The 19,928-nt window shown below is 55.9% G+C and overlaps 2 protein-coding genes and 1 non-coding gene across 3 annotated transcripts; 1 reads left to right on the top strand and 2 right to left on the bottom strand.

The window, feature by feature from the left end:
• The first annotated feature begins 220 nt into the window (after window positions 1–220).
• Window positions 221–4,796, top strand: TMEM101 (transmembrane protein 101). The gene is made up of 4 exons (XM_042916482.1): window positions 221–412; window positions 713–893; window positions 1,771–1,917; window positions 2,694–4,796. The coding sequence occupies exons 1-4, from the start codon at window positions 276–278 to the stop codon at window positions 3,000–3,002; spliced, it is 774 nt and encodes a 257-aa protein (XP_042772416.1). The 5' UTR covers window positions 221–275; the 3' UTR covers window positions 3,003–4,796.
• On the bottom strand, window positions 4,684–8,966 carry NAGS (N-acetylglutamate synthase). Its single transcript, XM_042916481.1, has 7 exons — window positions 8,550–8,966; window positions 7,709–7,983; window positions 7,380–7,593; window positions 6,928–7,108; window positions 6,212–6,383; window positions 5,938–6,120; window positions 4,684–5,311 (listed from the first exon to the last, which is right to left on the bottom strand). Exons 1-7 carry the CDS (start codon window positions 8,964–8,966, stop codon window positions 5,158–5,160), a joined length of 1,596 nt encoding a protein of 531 aa, XP_042772415.1. The 3' UTR covers window positions 4,684–5,157.
• A 768-nt stretch (window positions 8,967–9,734) lies between these two features.
• On the bottom strand, window positions 9,735–9,867 carry LOC122207459. The gene has a single exon (XR_006196871.1). It is a non-coding gene; the product is annotated as a small nucleolar RNA SNORA61 (small nucleolar RNA).
• Window positions 9,868–19,928: the final 10,061 nt, after the last annotated feature.

Below are 19,928 nucleotides of genomic sequence, written 5' to 3'. Positions count from 1 at the left end.
GGTTCTGATAAGGAACCTTCCTCTAGTCTAGTTTTCAATTTTGCAGCCACACAACGGATCCTTTAGTCTCCATGAGCGGCGATTAAGGCCGAACTCCCAGTTGGAACACCTCCTTCGGTCCGGAACTAGAAAGCGAGAGCGTTGTTTCCCGTCGGAAGGGAAAGATGCTACCCCCTCACCCTCCTCCGCTCCTCGGGACCCGGAAGCTGCGTGTCGCATCCCGGCGCCGGCCTCCCCGTCGGGAGTGACGCCGCAGCGGACTGCCCTTCTCCAAGATGGCGTCGAAGATGGGTTCGCGACGGTGGATGCTGCAGCTGATCATGCAGCTGGGTTCGGTGTTGCTCACACGCTGCCCCTTCTGGGGCTGCTTCAGCCAGCTCATGCTGTACGCTGAAAGAGCCGAGGCGCGCCGGTGAGCGGGCCCACGCGGCCGCCGAACGCGGTGGGGGGCGGTACGGCCCGCCCCAGGAACGGGGGTGCGGTGAGGTGGGGAAGAAGTTGGGACCCTTGGGCTGGGGAGGGATTGGGACCTTAGACTTGTTAAGGGCTCTGGTCTGGGGCAAGGTGGGCATCGGGCGTAGTGCCGGGGTCCTGGCCGTGAGAAGGGTCTCCGGTTTGGGGGAGCTTGGAGCTTGTGGGAACTCAAGGGGTCTCAAGGCTCTTCTCCCGCTTCATCCTGTCCCCGTTGCTTCTTTTCCTCTCCGGCTCGCAGGAAGCCCGACATCCCAGTGCCCTACTTGTACTTCGACTTGGGGGCGGCCGTACTGTGCGCCAGCTTCATGTCCTTTGGAGTGAAGCGGCGTTGGTTCGCGCTGGGGGCCGCACTCCAGCTGGCCATTAGCACCTACGCCGCCTACATCGGGGGCTACGTCCACTACGGGGACTGGCTGAAGGTGAGCACCTCGGCCTAAGGGGAGATGGGGATAGGGAGCCAGAGGCCGGTGCCCCCGGGGCAGTTGGGTAATGCATGGTGCCAGCTAGGTGCACAGTGTGAAGCCTGGGAAGGCAGAACCCCCGGGCTTGTGGACATTATTACAGACTGGAAGAATGAAAGGAACTTAGGGACCACGCAGGACTGCCTTTCAGAGTGTGAAAACCGAGGTGGGAAGATGAGAAACAGATTTTCCCAGGGTCACATCACAGATAGCATTGCAGGTGAGACCAGAACCCAGGTCACCTAGTTCCCAGAACCCTTTAAAGCATTAGTTTAGTAATTTCAGACTATAGGGCAAAAGGGACCTTGGAGAGTAACCGGTTGCAACCATCTGATTTTTATGAAATCTAATTAATCTTCGTGCAGCATTTAAACCTTAAAACGCCAGAATGCAGCCTTGGAGATAAGCCTGGACAAAGGCACTACCCACCCTCAAGGAATGCACTGTCAATCCAGTAGAGGAGGCAGAAGTGTGAACAGGATAGTGAGACCAATGGTTTTCTTAATGGCACAGACTCTGCACTATATAGGAGAAGGAACATTGGGATTCGAGTCTGCACACCTGCGAGTAGAGATGGATGGGGCAACCCTTGGCATCTGGATTCTGCCACCTTCTGTAGGACCTTGGCCAATTTTACGAACCCTGCCAGGCCTCAGTTTCCACTCTGATTAAAAGAGTTATCCTTGTCTGCTGCACCTGCCCACCACACTTGGAATTGGTGAAAGGGTTTATCAGATGGAATGGGGTGTATAGAGATGGGCAGTTCGGTGCTCTGGACAGCCGGGAGAAATGTGGTGGCTGCAGTTTCTGACTGGGTCCCCTCACCTCGGCCTAGGTCCGTATGTACTCGCGGACGGTTGCTATCATCGGCGGCTTTCTCGTGCTGGCCAGCGGCGCTGGGGAGCTGTACCGCCGGAAGCCCCGCAGCCGCTCCCTCCAGTCCACCGGCCAGGTGTTCCTGGGCATCTACCTCATCTGCGTGGTAGGTCGGGGGACCGCTGGCTGGAAGCGCTTGCCTGGGCGTGAGGTTTGAGCCCATGCCTGGCAGAGCCCAGGGACGTGGGCATGTAGTTCCCGATGGTCTGCCTCCTGGGAATTACCCCGGTCAGCTTCTGGGCCTCGGCTTCCAGGGCCTGAGACCTGGCTGAGAGTCCCTTCTTCCAACATCGTTGCACTGGGGAGAGAAGACATTGGCTTGACCTGTCAGTCCCAAGCCCGAGAGTCAGGAGAGTGAGATGGACCGGTCCTCTCGTGGATTCAGCCCCCAGAGGGCTGGGAGAGGGGGCCAAGGAGAGGTTTGGTGGGGTCCAGGCCCCAGATGGGGCTCTGCCACTCAGAGTTGATGGAGGTTGACTAGGGTGGCCAGTTATGGTACCAGTGGAGGACCTAGGGGCGGGCCAGTGTGGATGGGGACCTGGACAGGCTCCGGGTCGCTTGGCCCCATCTCAGTTACTGGGCACCATATTCCACACGCAGCGCTGTGTATTCAGAGGTGAGAGCCCCAGTCTGGCTGTGGAGACACACTTCCGTCCTCCTGAGCGGCCCCCCCTCCAGGGTGAGGAGAGACAGGCCCTAACCTCGTGAGCTCCCGCGTCTGTGAGGGAGACGCAGGTCCTACTTTTCAGAGAGCCCCAAGTCCGAGATGGGAGCCAGAAGCCCAGCTTGCAGAGGCTGACTTTCAGGTGCCATCTCAGGGCCAGCACTCCCCAGACAGGCTCCCCCGCCCGTTGGAGAGACTTAGCAGATGTGTGTCCCTAGGCCTACTCACTGCAGCACAGCAAGGAGGACCGGCTGGCGTATCTGAACCATCTCCCGGGAGGGGAGCTGATGATCCAGCTGTTCTTTGTGCTCTACGGCGTCCTGGCGCTGGCCTTCCTGTCGGGCTACTACGTGACGCTGGCCGCCCAGATCCTGGCTGTCCTGCTACCCCCAGTCATGCTGCTCATTGACGGCAACGTTGCCTACTGGCACAACACACGGCGCGTTGAGTTCTGGAACCAGATGAAGCTCCTTGGAGAGAGCGTGGGCATCTTCGGGGCCGCTGTCATCCTGGCCACCGATGGCTGAGTTGCACGACAAGAGGCTGAGACGGGTGCAGGGAGCCACTGAGGGCCACCCTGCCTTCCTCCTTGCTGGCCCAGTTGTTTCTTTATGCTTTCTGCTCTGTTGGTTTGGTTCTTTGCTATGTGTGTATGTGTCGGTAAGACGCAGGTCTCTTCCCCAGTGCCTGGGCTCAGCCCTTGGGCGTGGGAGCCCTGAGGATGATGCCTTACGGGGTTGTTTTTTCCTGTTCGTTAGGAGGAGAGCTGAGGCCGACTGCTCCCTGGGTCTGCTGTCCCAGAGAAGGGAGTAAGGCAGGGCTCGGGTGGGGGTACTGAGAGTGGGAGACAGAGGAAGGAAGACTGCTCACGAACCGGAAGTGAGCAAATGTGAAAAATTCCTTTTCGAACCTGGCAAGAGCAGCTGGGCTCTACAGTGCTTTTTTGGAGGCTGAGAGTGCATATATGTGTGTTGATGTGTGGATCGGGCCGGGAGATGCTGAGGGGCGGGGCACCACAGGAGTCACGTGAGTTCTCAGGGTATGCCAGGGGCAGAAACCGCACTAGCTGTCCCCACCTTGAAAGCAGAGCAGGCCCCAGTCTGGGGTGTGCAGGGGTAGGGCGGGCATCGGCCAACTTCCCGCCTCCTGCCTTCTGTTTCCAGCCGTATGGTTGGCCTGGTTGGGGTGAGTGCCCTCCCAAACACCAGACCACACAGTCCTCCAAAAATAAACATTTTATATAGATGTTTGGCTTTGCTTCTCCGCTCTCCCCACAGGGCACTTTGCCATTGGCTGGGATTGATCTTGGGTTTCTTGAAAGACCACATCTGGTTAAGCCCCACTTTAGTCCTCCCGTGATCTCTGCCCTGTTCTGAGAGTTCCCACAATCCTTGGCTGTCTGGTCAAGACCCTCCCTGTGGTCTGCTTTTGACCCATACCCTCGGTCCCTGTGTTGTAGGTTGTCTTGTCCTCCCCTTTTCAGTCCTCCTGCTTTCTTTTGAAGAATTCTTGGAGGGCAACGAGAGGGGGAGAGCTAATGTTAAGGTTCCCCTACGAGGGTTTGACATCTTACAGATGAGGAAATGGAAGCTCCAAGAAGGTAAGCTTGCTTCCAATCGCAGAGCTGGATTCTAGGTCAGGCCTGTCTGATGCCCGTGCATAGCCGTGCCCCCCACGCCACCCCTCTCCCGAGGGAAGTCAGAGGCTGCTCTGGGGGTTTGGTTCTGTCGTGGCCCCTGCTGTGCCGTGGTGGTCTTTCCCCTACTTGTCCATGCACTTCCTGATTGAAAGTAGCCTGGCGGCCAGCCTGGGGCCTGGTGCACTGTGGGGGCCAAAAATGCGGAATGAAACCTCTGACTTTGGGCTCCGGGAGGCTGAGGTGTTCCCCTCCCACAGATGCAGACAGCCTCCAGTGGGGCCTAGGGGAAAACATGCAAGTCTGTGCTTGGCTCAGAGCCTGGCTTGGAGAGACAGCTGCGGCTGCTGTCGGTCTGGTCTGTGGGGTGGAGGATGCTTCCTAACTCCAGAGTAAGGGAGCCCCTCGGGGGGCTGCTGACACCCAGCTGAGGGAGACGGTGGCAGCATTGATCTTGGGGGCACTCCATCTCATTGAGCTCTCCTCTTCCCCTGGTTCCCCGGCCCTCGGGATCTTGCTCTCAGAGGGTCACTGCTCATTTCTTTTCAAGTGTGTTTTACTTCACTCTCAAGACAAGTGTTTGTGTTTTAATCGAGGCCTCCTGGAAAGTTGTAAGACCCAAAAGAATTAAAATAAGTGGTGGAATATCAAGCAAATGAGGGTAATATTGTGGGCAAGGGAGCCTCAAAACAGCACAGAGGCCAGAAGACTGGCCCACCTATAAGATTAGCCCTGAGTGGAGCCCTGGAAGGCAAGCCCCCCACTCCCCCCCCCACCCCCAAGATCTCTAGACTGAAAATTGAAGGCTGTCTGGTTCTAGCTTTGGAGCCAGTGGGGGGGGGTGGTCTTGGGCACACCCTTCTTCCTGTGCTTGTCCCCACTTGGGTGCCCCCCTCTGGGCAGAGTAGAGTAGGGGCTGCTTCCTCCTCTGCAGATCCTTAGCCAACAAGCCTGGTCCAGCCTGCGGCTGCCTGGGGTCACCTCCAGCAGGCATGGCTTTTGGTTCACCCTGGTTATCCCAGGGCCTGCGGGGCTGGTGGTGAGGGTCAGCTGCCTGGGTCAGAAGCCGGCTTGCAGAAGGAGTCGGGCAGCCCCTTGGCATGGTTGACCAGCTCATAAGAGTCCCGGATGTCAGCCAGGCCAAACCAGAAGAAGATCCACTGCTTGTTGGAGAAGCTGCCATCACTGTGTTTGAAGTACCTGATTGGGGGGGGGGGGGGGGGGGGAAGGGGGGGGAGGAAGGATCTTTTAGGGCAAGGCCAGAGCTCACTACTCACTGGTTATTTTGAGGACCTACTACATGCTAGACACCCTGCTATTATCTGAGCCTGAGGGCGGGGCTCTATCCCACGATCATGACCCGAGCCAAAACCAAGAGTCAGACGCTCAACCCTCAACTGACTGAGCCCCCCAGGCGCCCCCCAGGGGTGGGGTTCTTGTTCACCTCTTGGTGCCCACAGACCCCGGTGAAGGGATAGTTGCAGAAGGAAAAAGAGAGAGGAGAAAATGCTCCGCTGGAGATGCAGTGGGCCTGGGGTCAGAGCTTGGCAAATGGACCTAGAATGAAGCCTGGAGGGTCAGGATTTCTCAAGACTCCGGGAGAGTCGGGGAGTGTCTTCAAGGAATCCACTGCAGCGGGGCAGAGCGGGGTTAAGTGTGCTCTGCTCGAGGGGGAAATCTCAGGCTCCGTGTGTGGTCTGCTCCCTTGGGGAATGTCGGGCCTCACAGAATGGGGCCTTTTCCTTGGGGGAAGCCCGGCCTTCTGGGGCGTGTCTGTGGAGGGCGGGGGGGTGGGGCGGCCCGGAGGCGGGAGGGGCGGGACCTACCAGGGATTGATGGGGTTGGTGACCCGGGAGCGCCAGAAAAGCGTCTGCAGGTCCCGCCGCAGGCACTCCCACAACATCTGCCCGGAGCCTTGGCCCTGGCGGCTGGAGCTCACCACAAACTTGTCTAGATAGGGGGTGCCCCCCAGTACGGGCTCCGAGGTCAGAATGGCGGCCGCGTTGTACCTGGCGCAGCAGGGGAGAGGCAGGCTGGGACCTCCCTTCGGCCCCAAGCTGCCCAGCTCTGTCCCTCGCCCTCTGGGGCTCGCAGGCTCACCCCTCAGAGAGGTAGACAGAGTGCAGCCGCGGGCGCAACGAGGCCAAGTAGTCGTCCCGGAGCTTCTTGCCGAAGCTGGCGTTGACCAGGTTCACTAGGCGGCCCTGGTCCAGGCTGTCCAGGCTGCGCACTCGCAGCATCCGCTCGGCGTTCTTGAACAGGGTCCCGGACCCTGGGGGTGGGATGGAGGAGGAGGTGTTAGTTTCGCCCAAGAGCCAGGTCCCATCCGCTCTTGCATTTGCGCGTCCTGGCGGGGGTTCCAGGTAGGACAGGGGCTCGTGGGACAGTGACCCTCTTTGGAAGACCTCCACAATGAAATGCGTTCTGCGGACTGCATAGATACGTCGGTGATTTTCACACTGGGAGATGCTTTTCCCTGGCAGTTTGTCCCTCAACGTCCGTCCATCGCCTGTGGTCCCACTGACTTCCCCTAGGCCCGCCTACCTCGCGAAACCCGGTCTCCAGCCCCTGGTCTCCCCACCCCTCCTCCAGTTCCCGCCCCAGGTTCCTAGCCTGGTCCGTCCCACTTGGCGCGGGCGTCTATCCAGTCCCGCCCACCTGCTCTGCGCTCACCTCCCCCAGGTGCAGCCAGAGCGGAGAGCTTGTGGGGTGGCGGCCCCCTGCGGCTTCCTGACTGGCAGAAAGCCACCTCCCCTGCTCACTCCTGGGACCCAGCCCCCCTTCCCCCCCCCACCCCTCCGAGGCGAGGCCCTCACCCTTGTTGCTGAAGAGCTCGGTGAGTAGTGTGCTGGCGGCGGTGATGACGGCAGAGGAGTGGTGCGGCAGGCGGCTGAGCACGTCCACGATGAGCCGCATCTGCTGCCGTTCTTTGGTGCTCACCCACTCAGCGTTGGTCACCAGGTCCAGATCAGCGGGCAGGTTCACGTTACTCAGGACCTGCGTCCGGGGCCAGGGGGGGTGAGCCTCTGGCCCGTAGGCGGCCACAACTGTGCTCCTGCCCCACAGACCCTTCCTCACTGACCCCTTTACCCTCCCTTCCTCTCGGAGTCCTAGGCTGGGGAGGGCTCAGATTTGAGCAGCACTCCACTCCCGACCCACCCGGCTGGAGAATGACTCTGGGGCCCGTCTGGGAGGCGAGCAGGGAGCACAAGAGGGGTTCGGCCAGGCCCAGAATCGCGAGAATGGGGCCGGTAAAGAGGGGACACACCTTTTGACTGCTGTCGCGCAGGCCGCCTGTGGTATTGAGGAAGATGATTTTGGTGGGCTGGAGCGCCTTGGCTAGAGCCGCGGTCACCTCCAGCGAGTCGAGGAGCACGGAGCGCCGTGCGGTCGTCTCCCCGATGGGGCACAGGATGGGGATGCTGCCCGATTCCAGGCACCACTGTAGCAGGTCGGTCTCCACCGAGACGATGCCGCCATAGCTGTGGGCCAGACGTGGTGCTCAAGAAGGCTCCCACCAGGCCGGCTGGGCTGGCAGGGGCGGGCGGGCGGGGTAGCGAGGTCTAAATACGCCGGGCAGGGAAGACCCGCACTAACCTGGCATGTGGGGCTGGCTCAGCCGCGCTCAGCACCGACCCGCCACCAAAAAAAGGCACGGCAGTGGCAGCGTTGTGCCGCAGCTCATCCACCAGCACCTTGCAGTTCTGGGCAAGCTGTGCCTTGGCCTCCCAGAAGGAGAGGCAGCCAGAGGGCGCCGTGGGAGCCGGCAGCCCGAGGACGACTAGCGGCTTCATGTCCATGCGCTGCAGGAATGCCAGGGCGAAGGCCAGACTGGTTACCGCCCGTCGGCACTTGAGGACCTCCTCGTCCACCTGCGGAAGAGTGAGCGTTCAGGAGCGGCGACATTGGCCCCGACTCCTGCCGAACCTGCTCACTCCAGCAGCAGGGGCCCCGTGGTGCCCCTTCCCTGCCCAGGAGCAGTCAGGTCCCATTTCTGGCCAACGGCGAGCACCTGCTCCGCCCTTTGCCCTGTTGGGTCTTGCCATCCTCTTATCTCACACTGGTGTTCCTCCCTCTGTGCCTCCCTGCGACCTTGGACTCTAGGACTCCTTGGGGGGAGGGGTAACCCAGGCGGCTCCCGTCCAGGTTCCCCACTTGCCATCTGAACCCCTAACTGCGCCCGCGGCGAAGGGGAGTTCTCCAGGGCATCACACTTGGCGGATCAGGGGCCTCAGGCTCCTCACCCGGGGCCGGGCGTGAGACTGCTGGAGGAGCGCGCAGCCTCACCCAGTCCGCGGGGCACTTGTCCGGGCTCCGTCGCGCCCCTTCCCGCTTCCGCTGCGCAGAGTCTGCGGTCGGTCCCGCCCTGCCTGGTGACACGTTGCCGCACAACCCCGATCCCCTCGCTGTGACACGGCCGGCGCCGGGCTCCGCTCACCTCGATGACCGCGAAGGGCCTGTCCGCGGAGTGGTAGCAGGTCTGGAACTGCGTGAGCCAGTGGCGCGCCTCCCCGGGGCTGGCCCCGCACTGGTTCAGGAAGGCCTGGATGTCCCGCTGCACCAGCGAGCGGCCGGCCTCGCGCCCGGGGGGCTCGGGGGGCAGCGGGGGCGCGGGGGGCGGTGTCCACTCAGGCTCCTCCGCTGCAGGCGAGTGGGTGTCGTCCCCGGCCGCTTCTCGCGCGGGCTGGGCGGGCGCCCAGGCGGTGCTGAGCCGGCGCCCCGGGCTGGTGCCCCTGGCCGCCCGCCGTCGCGCGCTGCCACTCAGCCTCCGGGCGCCCCCGGTGCCTCGGGGACCGCGCAGCCTTCCGCCCATAGAGGTGGCTCGCAGGGCCCAGGCCACCCGCGCCGTCGCCATGACAACGAGAACGACTGGCCCCCCACCCCCACCCCCAACGAGTGCGCTTCTGTCCGCAGCTCCCGGCTCTGGGGGGCTCTTAACCTGCTACAAGGAGGGGCTGGACCAGCCGGGGCGGGGCGCAGACTGGGGGCGCAGAGTAGTCTCTGGGTGCGTTTGAAGAGGGTCAGGCCATGGGTCAGGGGGCGGGGCCAACAGAAACCCCCGCCCCCGCGGGGGACGGAACCCACTAGTGCGGGTCACGAGGCAGAGATAAACCGTGGTGGGGCGTCTTTAATCTGTTGCCAAGGCCGGTTCCAGGAAGGGCTCGGGGGACCCTGACTGGCTTTGGCAGTCTGCGGGGTTCTGGATGATTAAAGGGGAGTCCGATGAGGGCAGGAGGGGAGAGCAAAGTGGCAGTTACCGTGGGACTGAGGAAGGAGACCTGAAGGAGAGGTGGGGAAGAGTGGAAGGAGAGTGGGGGGAGTGCCAGCTCTCTGCTGGAGGTCGGGTGTGCCTCTGTCCTGTCCTCTGAGTTCAAAGAAGATCAGGAATTATGGGATTACCAGGGTATGCCAAGCTCCAGACGTTGGGTACCACTTTGAAGAATTTTGTCATATCCTCAGATCACCCCTTATTTTTTTAAAATTTTAAAAAAACGTTTATTTTTGAGAGAGAGCAGGGAAGGGGCAGAGAGAGGGGGACAGAGGACCCGAAGTGCCCCCTCCCACCCAAAGTCCCAGGCTCAACCGACTCAGCCAGCCCTATTTTTTTTTTTTTTTTTTTTTACCTTGTTTGAAACTAGCCCATGGGTTATATACCAGACCATAAGCACTGTGAGGCCAGCTTCAGTGTTTCTCTTCCTCCTCTTATGATCACCAAAACCAGTGTTCAGATTTGATGGGAAAGGGAACCGGAGGGTAAATCATCCTTATTAGTAATACAGTTTTTATCTATCTATCTATCTACCTATCTATCTATCCATCTATCTAAAAGTTTATTTATTTATTTTGAAAGGGGGTGTCGGAGAGAGAGAGAATCCTAAGCAGGCTCTACATTGCCAGCGTGGATCTCTACTTGGGGCTGGAACCCCTGAACCCACGAGATCATGACCTGAGCCAAAACCAAGAGTCCAATGCTTCACTGAGCCACCCAGGCACCCCTAGTATTAAAGTTTTCAAGTTTAAAATTTATCCCTATGGAAATTGTAACTAGAAGGCCAGTATCACTTGCTCTAAACAGAAGAAAGCCTTAAGAATAAAGCCAGAATAAAATATTAAATTCTAGCTGGATAGTGTTTCCTGCTCTGCTGGTAACACAGAAGGCTGGCAGGTGCCCAATGTCAGAGGTCCCCTGGGCCCCCGAGAGACCTTCTCCTGGGTCAAAAAACAGCCAACACATGTAGAATGGCAGGCACTGGGCAAAGCACTTCATATGTAGTCCTCACAATGACTCCAGGATTGGTATTATTATAATGCCCATTTTACAGATGAGGAAATCAAGGCACAGAAATATGTGAGGGTCAAGGTCATTCAGCTCATTACCAGTGCAGCTGCTCTTTCAAACAAAGCAGGTCTGCTCCAGATCCATGCTCTTAAGAGTTGAAAAGGACAGCGACAACTTTCACAGAATATGATTCATTGTTACTTGATATTGTATCCACCCGCTGCCCGAGAAAGCTCGGGGTACACTATCAGTTGGACACATCCTGCATTCAGGTACACTGGGAGTCCCACTCTCTGCTGTTGTAGAGTAGGACACCAACTGTAGAGGAGCAGTGACTTGACCAAGGTCACCCAGCTGTTAGTGTCATGGCCAGAGGCTAGTCATCCTGAGTTCTCACCACTGCTCTTCCCTTCCTTCTACCCAGCTCTACACTCCCGGTGCCGGGAGTCAGGACTCTCGGGGCGCTGCCTGAATGGCGAGTCGTGGCCTGAGCTGCTTCTCTCCTGAGTCTCCCGGAGGATGCTGGGTGAGCACACCCTTCCCGGGATCTCCTGCCAACACCCTCATGCACGCACCAACACGTGTGCACAGCCAGCACATGCATGCACTGTCCCAGGCAGGAGACTCCTGGCAGAGGGGTCGGAGTTGAACTTGTGACCTCTTCCACTGACTTTTCCATTTTTCTACTTGGAAATTCCGGGTTTCATTAGACAGTGAAGCATGGAGAGTCTGTACCCCCTACTGTGGGGTCACCTCTAGGGCCTTCTTTCTCTTCCCACTTACTGCTGCCCACTCCCTACTTTCCTACACTTCCCAGAAGCCATCAGAAGAGGTGGTCCTAGCTCCAGGGGGCCTAATCATTTTCCAAGCCCCTCATCTGAGCTCCCACCCTCCCTGGCCCCTCCCCGCACAGGATTCCTCCTTCTCTGTTTCTCCCACCTCTGCTACGCTGGCTGGGTCTCTCCGCCTCAGCCCTGGCCTCTCTTCATTCCTCCCCTCCCAAATGTACGCCCCTTCCAGGCCCCCCCGCTCCCCGCCTCGCTGCAGCTGAGGCCTGCCTCCTGCCAACTCAGGGCCTATGTGAGGGCAAGGATGGGTTTCTCCCTTCAGACTGGGGCTCCCCTGAGGGCAGGGATGATTGTCTCCCTCCTCAGACTGGGGATCACTCATTTCAGTAGCCAACGGCATCAACCCCATTGCCCCTGGGCCAGTGGGGCAGACCCTGGCTGGGGAGCTGCTTCCCACTGCTTTGGGTGTTAGCCCAGAGGGCCGTGTCCCCAGGCAGCCAATGGGCCCAGGGATACCCTGGGTAGATGATTAACTCCAGGCCCAATGACCCTGGGGCCACTGTGTCCCCACTGCCTCTCCCTGGGGTAAGGCCAGCCTCTGGTTGGAAAACTGACCCTGCTTTGTGGGGGGGATGGATGTGGGTGTATGAAGTCAACACCCCTACCTGACCCTACCGCTCTGAATAGAAGGTCTGCAGGATCACTGTCAGTCTGGGGTTCCAGCTCGAATTTTCTTTATGTTTTTTTTTTAAATGTTTATTTATTTTTGACAGAGAGAGAGAGAGACAGACAGAGCATGAGCAGGGGAGGGGCAGAGAGAGAGGGAGCCACAGAATCCGAAGCAGGCTCCAGGCTCCGAGCCATCAGCACAGAGCCGGACGCGGGGCTCAAACTCACAGACCATGAGATCATGACCCGAGCGGAAGTCAGACGCTCAACCGACTGAGCCACCCAGGCGCTCCCTGCAGCTCGAATTTTCTTTGTTCCCCTCTGAGGCGGGCCCTTGTTTCGTTTTTCAAGGCAAAAAATGTTGTCACCGTGCCCGGAATCGGGCTCCGGTCTTCCCTCACCAGGCCCTGGGTCCTGGAGATGCTGGGGAACAGACACAACCTTCCGACCCCTCCGGATACTTCCCCTCAGCGGGGGGCCCTCAGCCTTGAGCACAACACCCAGCTGTCGTCATGGACAGCTACAGGGACACTCAGATCTGGGACATGAATGTACAGACTTTTGTACACACACACACACACACACACACACACACACACACCATACAGAGGTAGAAATAGACACCCTTCCTGAGAGCACATCCATCCACCCACGTGCAGAGGCACAGAGCCATACTCGTTCACGTGCCTCAATGGTGCCTGGCGCGGGAGAAGTGTCCAGTAGACGTTTATGGAACGAACGAACGAATGAATGAACGAGCAGAAGGCAGAAAAAAAGAGGTAGGGGCCTGTGGAAAGGGAGACCTGGCTCTGTGGAGTCTGTGTCATGGGACTGGCCCCAGGACTGCGCAGGTGGCCCCAAGGTGGCTCTCCAGCTGTGAGGGGGCCGAGCCCAGTGGGAATGTACGAAGGCCTTCTGCACCAGCCGCAGTCTTGTGAGCACGCGCTATGCGTCAGGTAGTGAGCAGGGCGCTCTGAAGATGTAGTCCCACTTGCCCTGGCTCAGGAGGCTGGAATCTGCCACTTTCTTGGCTGCAAAGGTTTGGGCAAGGCATTTGACTTCTCTGAGCCTCCCTTTTGTCACCTGTAAGAGTGGGGAAGAGAACAAAGCTTAAGTCTCTTTACGTAGTACTGAAGACGAAAAGTTCTCTGTGGGCATACAGTCAGCAAAATCCCCCCTGTGGGACACAAACGCCCTGGTTTCTTCAACCAGTAAATTATAAGAGTAGGAAAGGTGGAATTGGATGAAAAGATGTGTTTTTTTCAATGAAGTAATTTCTAAACCCAATGTGGGGCTTGAACTCACGACTCTGAGATGGAGGGTTGTATGCTCTACAGACTGAGCCAGCTGGGTGCCCCAAAAAGATGTTTTTGAAAGTCTCCGGGCACCCGGGTTGCTCAGTTGGATAAGCATCTGACTCTTGATTTGGGCTCGGGTCATGATCTCATGGTGTGTGGGTTTGAGCCCCGCATCGGGCTCTGCATTGACAGTGCAGGGCCTGCTTGGGATTCTCTCTCCCTCTCTCTCTGCCCCTCCCCTGCTCATGCACACCGGCTCCCTCTCTCTCTCTCTCAAAATAAATAACTTAAAAAAAAAGTCTCTTTTAATCCATGTTTGGATTCTGACTGAAACAACCGTAAAAAATTCAACAATTGGAAAAATTTTTTGCACATAGGATATTTGAGCTATTAATTTTTAGGTGTGCTATGATTGTGTGTTATGTTTTTTTTTAAACTACTCCAAGGATTTTAGCGTGCATACTGAATATTTATAGATGAAATGGTAACATGTCTCGCATTTGCTTGAAAATACCCCTGGAGGGGAGAAGGCAGGGTAGGGGAACAGGTGCAACGGGGCTGGCTATGAGTCAGAAGTTGATATCTGTTGAAACTGGACAGCGGGCCCAGGGGATTCATTATACTATCTCTTGACTCCTATGTATGATAAGACGGATGAAAAAAAAAAGTTCGGTGAATTCCCATATGCGCAAGTTACCAGCCTGACACGTAAACACTCAGTAAAAGCTAGTTTGCTTCTTCCATGAGTAGTTTGCCTTCAAGGCACAAATGTGTGAAATGGTAAATACTCCACAAATACATAATTTATGAGTGTTTCAATTCCAAGTGTGCCATGAGCCTCTTGTCCAGCAGGGGACTCCCTATTCTCTGCCTCTCTTTCTGGCTGCTGCTCTGGGGGCTAAAAGGAGGAAACCATCAGCAGTGTGAGGGAGTTATTGCCGACCTGCAGACCCGTTAGCGTCTGATCGAGACCTCTGAGGTGACAGAACACACACACACACACACACACACACACACACACACACACACAGAAAGCGGGGGCGGGGGCGGGGGCGGGGGGAGAATTTGTCCATACCTTATGATAACCCTATGATTGGAAGTCTTCCTACAGTTTAGCATCTCTGGGGGTTGGGGGTATTTAGAAAAGGCTACTGTCTTGAAGGTAATAATGGCAAACCCTTCCTCAGGTGCTATTCTAAGCCCATGATACATATTCACGTAATTTAATTCCCACACTAACACCATGAAGTAGGTGTTACCATTAGTACAGAGATCCTAGGAGTGGATTTTAGACAAGTGGAAGTCAAGTGCTTTCAAGGCACAAGTGGAGCTTCCTAGCAGACGAGTGGAAAAGGATCCTGGAGCTCAGGAGAGAGGTCAGGGCTGGCGAGGCCCTGGAGCAGGTGATGGATGAAGCCCTGAGTGTGGCCAGGAGCTGCCAGAGAGGGGCTGTAGAAAGGGAAGAACACATGGAGAGGTAGAAGGGGGCCCGCCAGAAGTCACCCAGAATCCATAGGGGGAGATGCTTCAAGAAGGAAGGGGCACAGATGCTTCAAATCCTGAGAAAAGGCTATTGGCTTCACTCACACGTGACTTTTCCATTTCAGTGGGCTGGGAAGGGGACATAGGGTGGGAAAGCCAGGGAGCAAGTGGTTGGAGAGGGGCCTAGGCTGAGCCCATAGGAAATCCTGGGGGAATTATGGCTGGAGAAAGAAACAGAACCTCGTTATTCAAAGTATGGTTCACAGCATCACCTGGGAGTTGGTTGGAAATGAGGAATCTGGGGCCCTCTCTAGGCTTACTGAATTAGCATCTGCATTTTAATGAGGTCCCCAGGGGATTCTGTGGGCATTAAAATCTGAAAAGTATTGGAGCAGAGATGTGGGCTGGCCCCTAGAGGTCAAGAGAGGTGGCATTCAATATGGGGATGTCCCTGGTGAGTTTGAGGCCAAGGAAGAGGTGAAGACGCTGGGGAGGAGCTGGACTCAGGGGTGACGTGGTTACGGCTTTGTGGGGGTTGGGTGTTATGTGGGGCTCGTGGGTGAAGCAGTAGTCCTGGGTGGTACTTTCTGGCCTGCGAATGAGAGCCCTGGAGGGATACCCATGTGTGTGTCCCCCAGAGGAAAGAGGAATGTGTAGAGGCGCTCGTGTGTGTGTGTGTGTGTGTGTGTGTGTGTTTGAGGGTTTAGCATGTGTGAAGGGTGAGGTGTGGGGCAGAGTTCATGTGTGACCTTTGTATATTTTTGTGTTTTTATATGCCAGAAGTCAGCAAATGGACGTTTCATATGGCTCATCTTAATATACGCATGTCCCAAGGTGAAGTTAACGTGTAGGCAGCGATTGTGGGGTATCAGGGCTTAGGAAACTCTCCTGGAGTTGAACAGCCAGCCTCCTGGACTCAGGGAACTCTGGGCGGTACCCCACCTGTCCTCAGTGGATAAGGACGCGGGTTCTGTCGTGCGCCCACAGATTGTAATTACACACTCTTGCCACTAGAGGGCAGTGTCGGCCCGGCCTGGAGGCACGAGGTGCGCTCCTTCCGAAGTTACAGCGATCCGCTCTGCTCGAGGGGGCGAGTGAAAACCCGCCCTGGGCAGCGGGTTGGGCGGGGGGCGGGGGGGGGGTGTTGACTTTTGGTCCCCTGGTGCCCAGGCTTGCCGCCCCTCCCTCCGGGTTCTGGCTGCCCCCATCCCAGCCAACACCCTTCCAGAGCCACCCCATCTTCACGCGTCGCTCTCGCATCGCATCTCGAAACCCCAACCCACCTGCTTGAAGACCAGCCCGGGGTGGGCACTTGCCCGGGAGGGCAAGGGAGGTGGGGAGGGTAGGCGATTGAGGGTACAGCCAAAGGGAGGGAGAGTCAGGGGTAAAGGCATTGAGAGGAGTGGGAGGTTTTACTGGGAGCAAAGGTGGGAAGAAGGGGCTCAGCCGTCCTCAGTCGGGACACATGAAGGGCTCTCCCAGTATGGACCGGGCAGGGTGCTGGGCGAGTGAATCCGGGGGCAGGGCTCGGGCCCCCTTGCCTTCATCTCGGGTCAGACCCCAGGCGTTGGAGTCCCAGCCTCACAGAGTGGCCTCGGGCTTGCTTAGAGCAAGACGGTCCCTCCCACTGCAGGGGTCTTTTGTTTCCTGTTCTCTGTGGGGAGAAAGCTGGCTTCCCTTCCATTCACCGGTGACTCGCTGGTCTTTGCCTGTCGGACTGAGAAACCCCAGGGAAAGTACCAGCGTTCCCGAACCGGCTAGCGTGGCAGGGCCAGGCCAGGGCACGGAAGGGAAAAGCCCAGGGAAGGGAGGCCAGTGGTGTGGGTGCGGCTTGAGGAGCCCAGGGCTTGGAGGAGCAGAGTGGCCCGACCTCAGTTGGACTCCTGCAAGTTCAGGGGTGGGGCGGAGGTGGGGGACCCCAGGCAGAGACGGGAGGCCTGAGGGTGGGGCTGGAAGAGGAGCTGGTGGTTACGTGTTTAGGGTATACTTAAGAGCAAACAAACAAACCAAACACTTCTTTTCTTTCATCATAAAAGTAATTTAGGGGTGCCCGGGTAGCTCAGTCGGTTAAGCAGCCTACTTTGGCTCAAGTCATGATCTCCCCCCTCTCCCCGTGGGTGAGTTCCAGCCCCACATGGGGCTCTCTGCTGTCCACACGTGGCAACTTCCGCCTTGGAACCTCTGTCTCCCTCTCTCTGCCCCTCCCCTGCGCGCGCCCTCTCTCTCAAAAATAAACATTAAAAGCATTTTTTGTAAGTAATCTAGGAAAATTACTGAAAACTGGATAAATAAAACCTCCCTAGTCTACTAATATAGCTGCTGTTTGCCTTTGGTCTATTTCTTTCCAAGCTCTTCTTCTACATTAAACAAACAAACAAATATGGCTGTGTTATTGTGCACCTATAATTATTTTCCTCATCTTCACTTAGGATGGCAGAAACAAGGGCACCTGGGTGGGCTCAGTCGGTTAAGCGTGGGTCTTCCGCTCAGGTCGTCATCTCATGATTCATAAGTTCGAGCCCCGCATCGGGCCCTGTGCTGACAGCTCAGAGCCTGGAGCCTGCTTGGGATTCTGTGCCTCCCTCTCTCTCTGCCCCTCCCCCGCTTGTGCTCTGTCTCTCTCAAAAATAAATAAAACATTAAAAAAAAAAAAAAAGGATATCAGACACATTTTCCATAGTAGGTCCTGTATTAGTTTCTGAGGCTTGCCCTCACAAAGAACCACAGCCCGGGCGACTTGAAATAGCAGAAATGTATGGTCTCACAGGTGGGGAGACTGGAAGTCCTAGAGGGAGGCGTCCACAGGGCCACCTCACAACCCCAAGATCAAGAGTCGCATGCTCTGCTGTATATTTGTACATACACTTACTACCCTTATTTATTTTTTTTTCCGAGCTGAGAGCTTATTTTGCAGGTAACATTTTGTATCCTGCTTTTCCCACTTAGAATCCAAGACAGCTTCTCATCTCATATAATTCATAATCACCTTTTGGGCGACTGCGTGATATTAACACTATAGGAATCTATTACAATTTAATATTGAACGTGCTGTTGTTAGATATTTACGATGCTTCCACGTTTTCCCTGTGATAAATAAACCGAGGTACACATTTTTGTGCTTCTATTGCTGAAAGAAGTCTATTTCAGTAAGTGTCCAGAAACTGAATTCCTAGGTTAAAGTGTGTAAATACTTTTTCTTTTTTTAAATGTGTCTTCATTTAAAAAAAAAAAATTTTTTTAACGTTTATTTATTTTTGAGACAGAGAGAGACAGAGCATGAATGGGGGAGGGTCAGAGAGAGGGAGACACAGAATCTGAAACAGGCTCCGGGCTCTGAGCTGTCAGCACAGGGGCCCGATGCGGGGCTCGAACTCACGGACCGCGAGATTGTGACCTGAGCCGAAGTCGGCACTCAACTGACTGAGCCACCCAGGCGCCCCATGTCTTCATTTTTTAGAGAGAGAGAGAGCCGAGGAAGGGCCGAAAGAGAGGGGGACAGAGGATCCAAAGCGGGCTCTGGGCTGATAGCAGCGAGCCCCATGTGGGGCTCAAACTCACGAACCGTGAGAACGTGACCTGAGCTGAAGTCGGACGCTCAACCGACTGAACCACCCAGGCGCCCCCATGTGCTTTGAATGCTCTTGAATCTTTGGAAGTTGCTTTTCAAAAGGGTCATACCAATGCCCACTCCTTGTGCGTGAGCATGAAGGAGCAAGAGCCAGACACCCAACCGACTGAGCCACCCAGGTGCCCCAATTTTATTTATTTTTAAATCTTGAAATCTTACCAGGTAAAGCACGGTATTCTGTTTTGTCTTTTTGGGTTACCAGGGATGCCATTTGTTCAGTGTTACCTTTCCTCTTTCGGAGTTGTCTGTTCATATCCATTTATCTTTTGGGGACCCTAATGTTTTACTTCGAGATCTGTATAGTCACTTCACATATAAAGCATTAGCCTTTTCTGGGGCGCCTGGGTGGCTCAGTTGGTTAAATGTCTGAGTCCTGATTCTGCCTCAGGTCATGATCTCACGGTCGTGGGATTGAGCCCTGAGTCGGGCTCTGCACAGAGCGTGGAGCCTGCTTGGGATTCTCTCTCCCTCCCTCTCTCTCTCTCTCTCTGCCCCTCCCTTGCTCATGCTCTCTCTCAAAAATAAACAGGGGCGCCTGGGTGGCTCAGTTGGTTAAGTGTCCGACTTCAGCTCAGGTCACGATCTCGCGATCTCGCAGTCCGTGAGTTCCAGCCCTGCGTCAGGCTCTGGGCTGATGGCTCGGAGCCTGGAGCCTGCTTCCGATTCTGTGTCTCCCTCTCTCTCTGCTCCTCCCCCTTTCATGCTCTGTCTCTCTCTCTGTCTCAAAAATAAATAAACGTTAAAAAAAAATTAAAAATAAATAAATAAATAAATAAACTTAAAAAAAGATATCAACCCCTTCTCATATCTGCCATATGGGTTTTTTTTTTTTTTTTTTTTTTTTTTTTTTTTAGTCTGTTGGCTCTTTCATTTAAAAACGACTGGTTGGGCAACGTGGATGGAACTGGAGAGCGTTATGCTAAGTGAAATAAGTTATACAGAGAAAGACGGATACCATATGTTTTCATTCTTATGTAGATCCTGAGAAACTTACCAGAAGATCATGGCGGAGGGGGAAAAAAAAAAAAAGAGGTTAGAGAGGGAGGGAGCCAAAACATAAGAGACTCTTAAAAACTGAGAACAGGGGCGCCTGGGTGGCACAGTCGGTTAAGCGTCCGACTTCAGCCAGGTCACGATCTCGCGGTCCGTGAGTTCGAGCCCCGCGTCAGGCTCTGGGCTGATGGCTTGGAGCCTGGAGCCTGTTTCCGATTCTGTGTCTCCCTCTCTCTCTGCCCCTCCCCCGTTAATGCTCTGTCTCTCTCTGTCCCAAAAAAAAAATAAAAAATTAAAAAAAAAAAAAAAAAACAACTGAGAACAAACTGAGGGTTGATGGGGGGTGGGAGGGAGGGGAGGGTGGGTGATGGGTATCGAGGAGGGCACCTGTTGGGAAGAGCACTGGGTGTTGTATGGAAACCAATTTGACAATAAGTTTCATATTTAAAAATCAATAGAAATAAAAACGGCTGGTTGGGAAATGCACATCGAAACGACAGCAAGGCGCCACCTCACACACGTTAGGATGGCTGCTGACAAAAACACCGGAAAATAACAAGTGTCGGTGAGGATGCGGAGAAATTGGAATCCCTGTGCGCTGTTGGCGGGAATGTGAAGCGGTGTAGCTGCTATGGAAACAGGCTGGCGTTTCCTCCAAAAATTAAGGTGGTAAATTTTG

This window comes from Panthera leo, chromosome E1 (assembly GCF_018350215.1).
Source record: "Panthera leo isolate Ple1 chromosome E1, P.leo_Ple1_pat1.1, whole genome shotgun sequence".
In the NCBI taxonomy this organism is placed as follows: Eukaryota; Metazoa; Chordata; class Mammalia; order Carnivora; family Felidae; genus Panthera; species Panthera leo.
Note: the sequence above shows the minus strand (reverse complement) of the source record. Positions and strands in the feature narration are given on the sequence as shown.

What these genes read in the sequence shown, in the direction of transcription:
- TMEM101 (XM_042916482.1), top strand. Translation starts at nt 276, where the DNA reads ATGGCGTCGAAGATGGGTTCGCGACGGTGGATGCTGCAGCTGATCATG. An exon ending in GAAAGAGCCGAGGCGCGCCG is followed by an intron (nt 413 to 712) that starts GTGAGCGGGCCC and finishes TCCGGCTCGCAG; the next exon opens with GAAGCCCGACATCCCAGTGC. An exon ending in GCATCTACCTCATCTGCGTG is followed by an intron (nt 1,918 to 2,693) that starts GTAGGTCGGGGG and finishes GTGTGTCCCTAG; the next exon opens with GCCTACTCACTGCAGCACAG.
- NAGS (XM_042916481.1), bottom strand. Translation starts at nt 8,966, where the DNA reads ATGGCGACGGCGCGGGTGGCCTGGGCCCTGCGAGCCACCTCTATGGGC. An exon ending in CGAGCTCTTCAGCAACAAGG is followed by an intron (nt 6,384 to 6,927) that starts GTGAGGGCCTCG and finishes TCCCACCCCCAG; the next exon opens with GGTCCGGGACCCTGTTCAAG. An exon ending in ACCAACCCCATCAATCCCTG is followed by an intron (nt 5,312 to 5,937) that starts GTAGGTCCCGCC and finishes CCCCCCAATCAG; the next exon opens with GTACTTCAAACACAGTGATG.